The sequence below is a fragment of the Saccostrea cucullata genome, unplaced genomic scaffold, assembly GCF_032062105.1.
Source record: "Saccostrea cucullata isolate Sc308-1 unplaced genomic scaffold, CSIRO_AGI_Scuc_v1 ctg663, whole genome shotgun sequence".
Taxonomy (NCBI): Eukaryota; Metazoa; Mollusca; class Bivalvia; order Ostreida; family Ostreidae; genus Saccostrea; species Saccostrea cuccullata.
In genome coordinates, this window is record NW_026925177.1 from 61,782 (window position 1) to 74,503 (window position 12,722).

At 32.1% G+C, this 12,722-nt stretch overlaps 1 protein-coding gene across 1 annotated transcript in view; it reads right to left on the minus strand.

Annotated features, from left to right (window-relative positions):
* The window catches only part of LOC134268243 (BAI1-associated protein 3-like), a 93,339-nt gene that overhangs the window by 29,633 nt on the left and 50,984 nt on the right, over window positions 1-12,722 (minus strand). The window contains exons 28-29 of the mRNA XM_062750437.1: window positions 7,632-7,755; window positions 5,549-5,751 (exon numbers count right to left, since the gene is read on the minus strand). Of these exons, the coding sequence (XP_062606421.1) occupies window positions 5,549-5,751; window positions 7,632-7,755 (327 nt within the window). The remainder of the gene's footprint in view (window positions 1-5,548; window positions 5,752-7,631; window positions 7,756-12,722) is intronic.

Below are 12,722 nucleotides of genomic sequence, written 5' to 3' on the forward strand. Positions count from 1 at the left end.
AGCCTTTGAGATGATAATAAGTCTCCTTCAAAGAAAAAAATGTTTGTATCATCCGTCCTTAACATCTCTCCTTTGTCCGACGTTTACTTCCGCCAGTTATTCTTCTATTTTTAATTTTTCTTCTAAGCACGGATGTCAGATACTATAAGATACTGTAAAAGATTTCACTATTTTGAGACATTTTGAATAATTTCCCTTTTCTTTACTTTGATATCCTGGTACTATCTTTCCTTCAGTCATGTCCCTTCATTATTTTTTTTCTTCCACATATAAATTTACTCACATTTAGGATTTAGAATGGTTATGAATGGAAGATTTTGTTGTTTTTCATTTTCCTTTATATTTTTCTTGTAAGCGTTTATCAATTTTCCGTATTAGTTATCTTTTTTTTGGCTCATCTGAACTAAGGCAGGCTTTTCTAGTCACCCATCGTTCGGCGTGCGTCCATCACTTAGCATTTTCGACTTCTAAAAAAAACACTCGGTCAATTTAACAATTTTTTTTACAAAGCATCCTTGGGTGAAGAAAGTTCTTTAAAATCACTCAAATAAAGGGCTTTGTTTTATTCCAAGAAATGCTTGAAACAGCCATTAGGATGGGATCGTTTAAAATCTTTCTTTATTATTCTTTGTTTATTCAAGTTTACATCATTTGATTGGTTGAAAATGAAATATAGACAGTTACCAGTAAGACTTGTATTTATATAAAAAAAAAAAAAATGAGCATTGCTCTATTCTTAATACATGCAGTTTTATAAGATTCGAAAAAGAAGATGTGGGGATAAGCGGGCAGAATGCCTATAGTACAACAGATAAGAAATGAAAATCTAAATCTCAATTATATCCTAATTTTATTTTATATTTCATCCAATATTAAAGTATACTTAATGTAAAATCTCTATAATTTACAAAAATCTCACAAAGACTGAAAATATTTGTCTATGAAAAAGCATATACACACACTTAAAAAAAAAAAAAAAAAAAAAAAACCGATCATTTTCTCATACTTAAACAAAATTTTTCAATATGAGTGGGTCTTCGCTCCAATTTTTGAAAGATAACCCTAAAGGTTTGCGATAAAATAGATATTTTTGGTTTACAAAAAAAAAAAAAAAAAAAATGGAGCGAAGACCTTAAAAGAACACTTTTATGACAAACCATTCGCATCTTATCGAGAAATACTTCAAGTCAAGGGTCATATCACAAATATGATTGAAATACCCACAAACACCATGAGCCCTTGTCATCATCAATTAGTTGCATGTGTTTTGGGCTTTTTAGCTATTTCCCTACGTGACGTCATACATTTTACGGTTGAGCAATTCTGAACACTGATTTTGGTGCATCGTAACTAAATTTCTCATCTGGCCAATTTTCGTAAATTTCGGTCATGCGGTCAATTTTTTTTTTCGAAAATTATGCTACCCTGCGTTTCTTTTTCCTTTCAGTATACTTTCAATGAAATAATGAATTATCAGTGTATACTTATAAAACCCACACTGAGAGACACACTCAAGTTGTGCTTAGCATTTTTTTTAAAAAATGCCCGATAGCAGAGAAGAATATTTACAAAGAAATAATGCAATTAACATAAAATCAATAGAGTCCCACCTTTATACCCAAACCCCTGACTCAGAGGCCATAAATTTCATACTTTTGAAAGAGGCACCCTTGCTCATCACTGCCATATGCTTATTTGTCTGCCAAATACCAATGGCCAAAGAAGTGCATTTTTAAAGAAATAGTGCATTTTCATTCATCCTCTTGTCAATGGAATCCTCCCTATCACCAGTCTGAGAACACCTGACCCAGGGGCCATGATTTTTTAAAGAAGCCATGAGAAGCACCCTGGCTCATTATACCCATGTGCTTTTTTCATTTGCCAAATACAAACGAGCAGAAAGCAGATTTTTAAAGAAAGAATGCCCTTTCACTACAAAAACAATACAACCCCTTCCTAACAACAGAAAACCCCACCAAGGTGTCATGAAATTCAATATTCTTGGAAAGGCATTTTTGTTAATCATAGTCTTATGCTTAGTTTCTCAGCCTAATCCCCATCTGCAAAGAAGAATGTTTTCAAAGAAATACCCCGGTAATACATTTTCACTATATAATCAATAGACCTCTGCCAAACACCAGAACCCCTATCCAAGGGGATACGATTTTAACAATTTTGAAAAAGCCATCTTTGCTAATCATTACAACATCTCTAGTTTCTTAACAGGGGGAAGAGAAACAGATTTTTTATGAATGTGCAATTTCACTATATGACCAATAAAGCCTCTCCCTAACTTTTACGAGACCTTATTTTTGCATGATAGCCATAACTTGCTAACAGCGAGACAAAATTTTCACGAATTGTATTTATTGCACTACATAAAATGAAGGAATACTAACATATGGGAGAAAGAAATTTTTGTGGGTACACATTCTCCCATAATTTTGCAAAAATTCATTGCAAATAAAACATGGTTTACAGTGTAATTCACAATTTTTATGTCCCCCTTTGCCCATAGATGCTTTTTTACCCAAAACTGGTAGAAATGGGTTCAGCAGTTTATTAGAGGCTGATAATGCTCAAAAGTTTTTGAAATGATAATCAAAAACAGACAGCAAAAGATCACCTGACTCAGGTGAACTAAAAATGCACAGGAGAGTAGGGAATCATCCAATAGCAATCTAAATATTTTTGCGATCCAAAATGATTGGAAAATATTGCATAAACATTTCATATAAAAGCCATGAGTCAAGTTTCACGTTTATTACACATAAAAACAAAATGAAAATTTGACATATAAAAAGATAAAAAAAAAAAAAAAGAATTGCACATACCTTGTAAAATTGAGGTTATTTAAAAATACTCAGTATATTAATACAAATGCAGTCACAACACACTAAAGACTTTAATTTTTTACAGATTGAAACAATGTTTTATTCAAGTGTGGATATATAAACTTTAAAAATGGATAACTTTAAATGGAATGATAGTCAAGATGCAAAGATACTTCATTGCTTTTTACATTGTAATTGCCATATCCTTTGATCTAGTCATGTAATCTATAGTAGATTGTTAGTTAACATCTCTGTGTTGTGATTTTGCCATTATACAAACAAACAGTAATGACCAAGAATCATAATAGTCTGTTTGGATCTAAGCAATCTTTCGGTCAAAAATGCATTTAATGCAAAAACTTTACATTTCAGACCCATTTCGAATTTCATGTATGGCTAAAACAAAAGGAGCTGTGCCTAGAACAAAAATGGAATGCCTATGCCTCCATGAACTGCAAAGCAGTTTATAAAAAAAATTGTAAATTACTCCAACCCAGGTTAAACAAGTTTAACTTGGCTAGTTATTAAATTCATTCCTTATAATTTGAGTTAAATTATCTCTTTCAAAAATTCCTTCAAATTGAGCAAATTTTAAATGTAATGTCAAGTGGATTGGTGCATTTTTGACACAAGTCACTGTGATGTAGACAACATAGGTTATACGATATAGACAATTTTTTTTATCCAATCAAATGGTAAATTACTTGAAAATATACTGTTTGACAAACTCTTAAAAATTGATATGTTAATAATACAATATATTTTTTGTCAATTTACTCCGAATTTAATGGGTGTATCACTGTTTACATTGTCGAGTAAAACATTCAACATATAAATATTTCTGGATTAAAATTTGTAAAAGATTTCAGCAATATATTGCACTTTTTTCAATTCATATAATTCATTATTTCTCATTTTGAGATTCTCTACTTACTCGTAGGTTGGACAACATCAACTTGAATCGATCCAACTAATTCATTAAGCTGAATCCAATGTTTGAAAAAAAAAAATCAATCCTCTTTAAACACTCTTTACACATCCAAATAGTTACATTGCAATCAACAGACTTTGTATGTGAAAATGAAAATTGATTAACATACATGTACATGTGTGCAGTTTCTACTTAAATTCACATTACCACTTTTATGAAATACTTTTAAAGTTTCAAAGCAGGTCTTCATGAAATGTACGATGCTTAAAAAACATTTGAAAATTATCATTAAATACAAATAAGAAACAAGTTCTATACATACAAAAAATAATTTGAAAATTTTTAAAGAAATTTGAGGTTTAAGAATTTATCTCTTCAGCTAGTACATGTATATATCTTTCACTTCTATGCAAAAAAGTCATTTCTTTTTTTTGTAACTCTTGTTTTTTCCTGATTGTATACAGCTCCATCTATAATATTAAAGCACTTCAATGTAACCAAAATTTAAGGTTGTTAAAGTTAGTAGTGGCACTGACTAGAATGATGATCTGTTCAGCTCTGCTTTCTAGCATCATCTCGGTCCTGTTAAAAATCTCCAAGACTAGAAATTCTCTTTTAGCTGCCATCACAGGGTTCTGAAAAATAAAAGTAGCAATCACTCCTTAGTTTTTTTAATTCTGGCTTAATTTTATTTTAATTGCAGGTACATGTATTTCTTTCACAGAAAAATATGTAATTTGCCATTAATACAGTAGTTTCGAAACACTACCAAGTAGGATGGCCTCCAGCCCAGCTTTTAATTAATATTATCACTTGTGTGCACATGCTTCTTAAATGTCTTCTTACCAAATATGAAACAAGGTTGCACAAGGGGAATTCAGTTTCAGATTTTTCTAATCATGCACTCTCTGTCACATTTACCGAGAATTACTTTGACATTAAATTCTTTAAATCATGATCAGCTCTAAACAAATTTTGGTTAAACTTAATACTCTAACAATTTCTTTAAAATTAAGCTATAAATGCAAAATGCAGATTAAAAATGACTGTTAGATTACATTTTACATTTAACAAGTAATGTATCACTGTTTATCAAGATGAGAACATTACCTCATACTTATCAATCATGCAGCTTTTTCTTCCACCTTTGACCTTTTCTTGACAAACTCTTGAGCATCTCTATCCCACAATCGAGAGGCTAAAATATCAAGAGCTCCCTTCTCTGTAAAATAGGAGAGAGAGAATTGAGAGGACAATCTTTTAAAAAACACATTTATGTCAATCTGTCTACCTGTATATACATGAATATGTAAATAATAAATATTCTTAAGAGAAAAAAATTGGAACTATTTTCGTCTTATAATGTACTTGAGCCATGTATGTTAGTGTGGATTAGTTGTTGCCAAATTATATTGAAATCAGACCAAAACTGTGGGAGGAGTAGCATTTTGAAAGACAGTATTTCTCAGAAATTTCTAATTTTACTAAACCAAGGCAAAACTTCCTCAAAACCAAAACCGATAAAGTTATGTACCTTATTAAAGTCTACAAGTGTGTCAAGCTAAATTGAAATCAGGCCAAAACTGAAGGAGGTGTAGCTTTTTCAAAGTATTTCACAAAAATTTCCAACCAATAGAGCCCAGATGCTTTGTGTACCATCTTATACTCCATCTATTCTATTGATTTGTTCCTAATTTGTGTTTGCACAGTGCTTTTATTTATTCATTTGTTTGGGGGGAGGGGGGGTCATTTTCTTCTTTTCTTTCTGTGTGTGGTCTATTACCTTTGTGTTGAGGCTGCATTAAGGGTAAGGCAGTAATAGCGAGGGAATCGAACCCGGAGACATCTTGTCCATCCACCCCTGGAATGTTACACAGATCCACATACGCCTCTCCCGCGAAGTCGTTCTCAAACACATAATCATGGTCCATCACAGTAAACACCAGCACTGCTCCTCTCTTCCTACACTGCTCTATTGACACATTACTGTAATAACAAGGTCAAATCAAGGAGGTCAAGGATATCATGAAGTGTTTCATAGATATAAATGTACAATAATATACTGTGATTTCATCAATATTCATTGAGCACCAATTTTCGTGGATTTCGTTGTCGAGGAGATCCACAAATTCAAATGTTCATCATAGACGCCAACTCACCCGATTTCGTCGGGTCACACCCGATTTTTCAACCCATAACCCGATTATTTTTTATGACCCGGCGGGTCATGCTTTTCACCCGATTTTTGCCGAACAACCCGCAAATCTCCCGATTTCCGGATTTGGTTCATAAATTACCGGTAGGTTGTACTTTTAACTTCCAGTAACAACCCAGCTTAGATCTACGTAAACAATGCCGATGGACTAATTATCAGTGCAGGTGTAAACAATTAACTGGGTGTTGTTTTGACATGTTTGAGGTCAATTAAAATGGCTTCCGATAGAACTAGATCGTTATCAGGGCCAGCAGGAACAAATTGAACCAAACAAATGTCTCTGATTGAACCAAGAAAAAGAGAAACAATATTTATGTACATATCAAGGAATCTTGGGGAAAAAAAATCATTCTAGATAAAATAAAGTGATAGAAGACAGTTTTGGCCTAACTTCACATTTAATACATATTGCAGTAGTTAATTAAGAGAGAGGAAAAATTACTTCAAAACTGAAATTAGTATATATTTTCAAATTTATCAGAAACTGAAAAGACTTTTTTTTTTTTAAATTACACTTAGTCTTACTTCAGGTCAATAGTATACTGAAATATGAAACCTTCAATTCTCTTTTTTAACATGTAAATTTATTAATCAAAGTATGTACGAGTTTTTTGTCATTGTAAATTAAAGCCTTTTTCAATAAAAGAATTTTCAATACACAAATACTTTGTATATATATGTATAAAATTTAATCATGGTAAATATGTCGTGAATGTCGTTAACGCGTTATGTCCAGATTTTTTACTTTCCAAATCTGGTCATGACCAGATTTTTACATGCTGAAGGTTGGCAACTATGATGTTCATTGAATTACGAAATATGACATTCATTTGTATAGGCAATGCTTTTGTCCACGAAATTACGTATCCTTGAAAACGTCTATTTTACAAAATCCACGAAAATTGATGAAACCACAGTACATAAAAATTTTTAAGTTTGCTATAAAAAGTTAAAGCATAAAGTTCACATCCCTGCAAATTTAATCCTTCTGAGTGTATGTTAACAGGAAGTACTCTATACTTAAGGGCTTTATCAATTGTCATTAACATAGAACTTGATTATTTTGTGTCTTTGGACAATAACAAACTAAAAACCCTTGACCTACCAAGCCCACATGCATTAATCATTATCTCTCTAATGTTCTCTATCAGCATTTTTCCCTATATTCATTCCTATGCAAAATTTTGTTCTTTCCTTGTGACCTCACTCTTTCCTTGACGATCATAATTTGAACTGGCTTGAGAATCTAATCTACCCGAGAATAATTCCAAATGAAAATGTCTAATAATCATGCTTTGCTGTTCTTGAGAAAAAAAGAATTTTGAAGATTTATCCTACAAGTTGCTTTGTAAAACCTTTTTCACCCATTGTGACACCCCCTCCCCAAAAAGAAGGGAACATTTTTAACAAATTTAAATCTACACTTCCTAACTTGAAGTATCTATATATTATGACTAACCATGGCCTTGCTTTTCCTGGACGGATGATTAATTTATGTTAAATTTTGATCCCAATTTACTTGTAGCCCACCCTACACAGTGGGAGTCATGATTAGAATGAAATGGAAAGGATTTTCCATTAAAAAAATAAATTGAGGGAAATGACACTGACAGATTCTTACAGTAATTTCCTTTGCCAAAAATCTACTCACAATTCAAATGATTCATCAAACACTGGGTTGAGTGTTTTCTTCTTAATGCTGGTTTTCTGCACTGGGACATCATGGAAAATATGCTCTGGACAAAACTGTATCAATACATAGGGATCGCTAAATCCTGTAATAACATCAAAATAAAATGCTTAGGGTTGTGCAATATTACCGGTATATCGGTATATTGTGGTATTACCAACCACGGTAATATATCGCGATATAAGAATGAGATACCGGTATTTCACGATATTTATAAAAATATATATAAAACCTCCTTTATTGTAGAAACTGCTGAAATAAAACTTGAAAATTCTAAGGCTTTTTCTTTCTCGTTGAAAGAATACTTCGTCAACTGCGTTCGGGAGAGACAGAAAGAGAGAGAGGAGAGCGAGAGAGAAAGCTTTTAATTCACTGTTGCAGTTTTGAATATCTTACTTTAGAATAAAATTAATAATTAATAAGACTTTAAAATAAAAATTATATGAAAGAAAATATATAAAACATTTCTACTGTGCGTATACCATGTGTACTGTGGTTCCCAAAATCTCACACGGAATCTACAAGATCGACATCGCGATGAAATGTCAAGTTCAATATACATGACAGTGTACATATTACAAGTAAATAATTATCCATGTTTTCACTTGAAGCAGTGTTGCTTTAATTATATTTAATAACTTTCGTGCCATTTTAAACACCCCATGCTATATCAGAAGCATGTATATTAAAACAGTAGATATAGGCCATTTCCTGATTGTATGTCTTTATGTGAAATTAGGTCGGGTTAGACTAAAACCCCAAAACGCACGGAAATAGGTCACAATTTCTTTCTGGTTTTAATTTTATTCTGTAACCATAATAAAATTATTTTCAAATAGTGTATATTGTTTTAATCTTTTATAACATTTTATGCTACTTCATAAAGACCCCCCCCCAAAAAAAAAAAAAAAAAAATTAAATGAAAAAAAGATTATATAATCTGTAAAAACTTTTTTATTTCAATTTGAAAATTCTCCAAGAGAGTTCACTTTGTTTTATTATTTTACCAGGTATTTGATTAAAAGTAGAGTGTTATTAGGTGTGCAATTAATGTCTTATCCCTCCTCACCCTTTAAAACTTAAAGGAAAATTCAAATAGTCTTTGAAGTTGACAGCATTTCAAACATTCTGCTCAATTTTATTAATGATAATTAGTCTACAATATATTGCAATATATTGCAATATTCAAAGTAAAATATTGCAATATATCGCAATATGGTTTTCACTCGCAATACCCAACTCTAAAAATGCTTACTTTTCTTACTTCAACAAAACAGATATTAACTTCCTACTGCTAGGAAACACTAAACAAAGGTTTGTGAGTTGAGGATAATAAAAGCTTGTCTATTCCACATCAATATATTGCATATTTAATTGATAACTCTTGTTTTTAGAACTGACTTGAAAAAAAAAACAAGAGGCCCAAGGGCCTTGAATCGCTCTTCTGATAAATTGTACAACCTATCACTTGTATTTGAAGCCTCTAACCCTAAGTATCCTAAGACCCAAGTTGCATCAACCGACAAAGTTTGATGATTCTTAGCCAATTAGGACTGAAGATATTTTAATAAAGCTATAAAAAACCATGAGTAGGTCACAGTGACCTACTTTAAGATTGAAGTTTTCTGAGGACTCAAGATGCATTAATAGACAAACTAAAATTGAAGATTCTAAGCCAATAAGTATTTGAGATATTCAAAAGTAAGTCACCTTGACCTACTTTTTGGTCTACATTCTTGGAAAACCCAAAATGCATCAACTGACAAAGTTTGATTATTCTAAGCCAATAAATAACTAAGATACTTAAATATAGCCATAAAATGTTGAAAGTAAGTCATCGTGACCTTAATTTTAGTTGACATTTTTCAGAGTCCCAAGATGCATCTGTTGACTAAGTTTGATAATTCTAAGCCAATAAATACCTGAGATATTCAAAAGTAGGTCACCATGACATACTTTTTGGTCGACATTCTCTGAAAATCCAAGAGCCATCAACAAACAAAGTTTGACGATTCTAAACTGATAAGTACCAGAGATACTTAAATAAAGCCATAAAATGTCAAAGTACCAACGTACTCCGAAAACCCAAGATGCATCAACTGAGAAAGATTGATGATTCTAAGCCAATAAATACCTAAGATACTTAAATATAGCCATAAAATGTCGAAAGTAGGTCATTGTGACCTCCATTTTGGTTGACATTTTTCAGAGTCCCAAGATGCATCTGCTGACCAAGTTTGATAATTTTAAGACAATAAATACCTGAGATATTCAAAAGTAGGTCACTGTGACCTACTTTTTGGTCGACATTCTCTGAAAACCCAAGTGGCATCAACTAACAAAGTTTGATGATTCTAAACCGATAAGTACTAGAGATAATAAATATAGCCATAAAATGTCAAAAGAAGGTCACTGTGACCTACTTTTTAATTGACATTCTCTGAAAACCCAAGAGGCATCAACTAACAGAGTTTGATGATTCTAAACCGATAAGTACCAGAGATACATAAATATAGCCATAAAATGTCAAAAGTAAGTCATCGTGACCTACATTTTGGTCGACATTCTCTGAAAACCAAAGATGCATCAACTGACAAAGTTTGATGATTCTAAGCCAATAAGTACCGGAGATACTTAAATATAGCCATAAAATGTCAAAAGTAGGTCACCGTGACCTAATTTTTGGTCATCACCCTCCGAAAACCCAAGATGCATCAACTGACATAGTTTGATGATTCTAAGCCAATAAGTACCGGAGATACTTAAATATAGCCATAAAATGTCAAAAGTAGGTCACCGTGACCTAATTTTTGGTCATCACCCTCCGAAAACCCAAGATGCATCAACTGACATAGTTTGATGATTCTAAGCCAATAAGTACCGGAGATACTTAAATATAGCCATAAAATGTCAAAAGTAGGTCACTGTGACCTAATTTTTGGTCATCACTCTCCAAAATCCCAAGATGCATCAACTCATAAGGTTGGATGATCTTAAGCCAATAAATACCAAAGATACTTAAATATAGCCATAAAATGTTGAAAGTAGGTCACTGTGACCTACATTTTGGTGGACATTTTTCAGAGTCCCAAGATGCATCTGCTGACCAAGTTTGATGATTGTAGGTCTGAAAGTAATCAAAATATGCCTTTTAAACAATTTGAAAACAAATGCCTGCAAAATACTAAAAGTAGGTCACAGTGACCTACTTTTTCATAAATATGTTTTAAGGATGAATTCTTCTGATCAATTTACCCCAAATGGGTCTTCGTACTTAGACATGTCGTAAAATTCAAACTGATAACAATTTACAAACAAGTTTTTTAAGTTTTTATGATTTATATGTTTAACTATATTTATTTTTAAATAAAAAATCTTTCTATGTTGTATTAATGACCAACACGTGTGCAGAATTACGATATTTACGACATAGGCCTAAGAAAATCGACAAGTGAAATCGACATCGAGAGGGGAAGACTCAAGAAGACGGGATCGCCCGTTTCAAAGCGACAGGAATGCCGAATGGCACTCCATTAAAAGAGCCAACCGACAGGAATTTTAAAACATTTAAAAAATTGTCGAGATCACAATTAAGCCTACAGGAACATTCTCGAAAGCGGTACCCAAACATGCCAGCCAAGAGCGCCGAAGTGTGTTGACGCAGTGGAAAAGCGAAAATGTAGGTTTACAATATTTTCAAACTTATTGAAAATAGCAATGTTTATGCGTTATAGATACAAAGGTTTCAAAATACATAGTATACTGTCACATCGCAAACTCAAACATAGCATAGCCTATTACATGTTACATGTACGTAACGTTAGGCCTAAGGTCTCCAGAGGCGTGCAGACGACAACATTTGTATTATCTTTTTTATTACAACTTTAGCTTTTAGTATATGATAAATTACCTTTGATATTGTAAATGCAGAATCTCTATCTCAAATTTATAGACATACCGTAAGAAAATAATAAGATAACTTCTATAATTTTTAGCTGTTTACATTCGGTAAGAAACTAGGTCGCTTCATTCTATGGCGGCCTATGCGGGTTAAAAAAAATGGAATATTTCTGAAACATCATGGAACATATAGAAATTTTTAGTCTAAACTACAGGCCTGGGTTCATAAAAACAAAGTCAGATAGACAAAATAATGATTTTACATTTTTTGAACAATGATATTACCAGTAAATTATAATCTAATTTTTTTCTAAAATAATTTTTTACAGGTAAGTCTTGTTTTCACAAGAATCACTAATGAAGGCTTTTAGAAGAGAGCAGGGTTTAAGAACCACTAAAATCAGAAGGAGAAAACCATAAAAATCAGATTGAGAAAGTGGGACTGGATTTGACTAATCCCTGTGAAGCCACCATCCAACACTACAAACCAGGACACAATATGCAACCCCCCAGGCCAAGAGAAAGAGAGGACATCCAACAGACTATTGTGAAGTTTTATGTGTTAATTGCTTACTTTTTATTCTTAAAAATCTTTTCTTAACAAAATTGTAAATATTACATGAAATTAGCACACTAATTTTGAATATTTGGTGAATAAAACACATACTTTGATGCCTAAATGCTTGATTTATTTTCATTAAATGATGAAAAAGAAACATGGGGTGGGGATATAAAAAATATCAAAACTTTCTTATATGTGCACTAACCCCTACTTTTCATGCTATGAAAAGAAGCCATTATACCTAAAGAAACTGTACAACAATTTTCTGAAAAAGTTTAATTGTAGAAATATGTTTTTCTTTGGTTTTTCGAGCAATTTTATAGGGAAAAATGTGCCTAATTTTGACATGGGTGAACAACATTTTTGGGTACAAGTTATCTAATTGGTATTTATTTGCTCATATTTTGTTTAAAAAATCAACTTTGCAATACTTTCAAGTAAATTTAAGCCAAATTAAGTTTTAATTCACTATATTTATAAGTTTTATGAGGTATTTTATTGTCTAGTAGCATTTTTAAGGAAATTTCCCATGCTCTATTTTGGCCTATGTTCAAAGGGTTGAACCTCTCTTAGATGAACACTAACATACA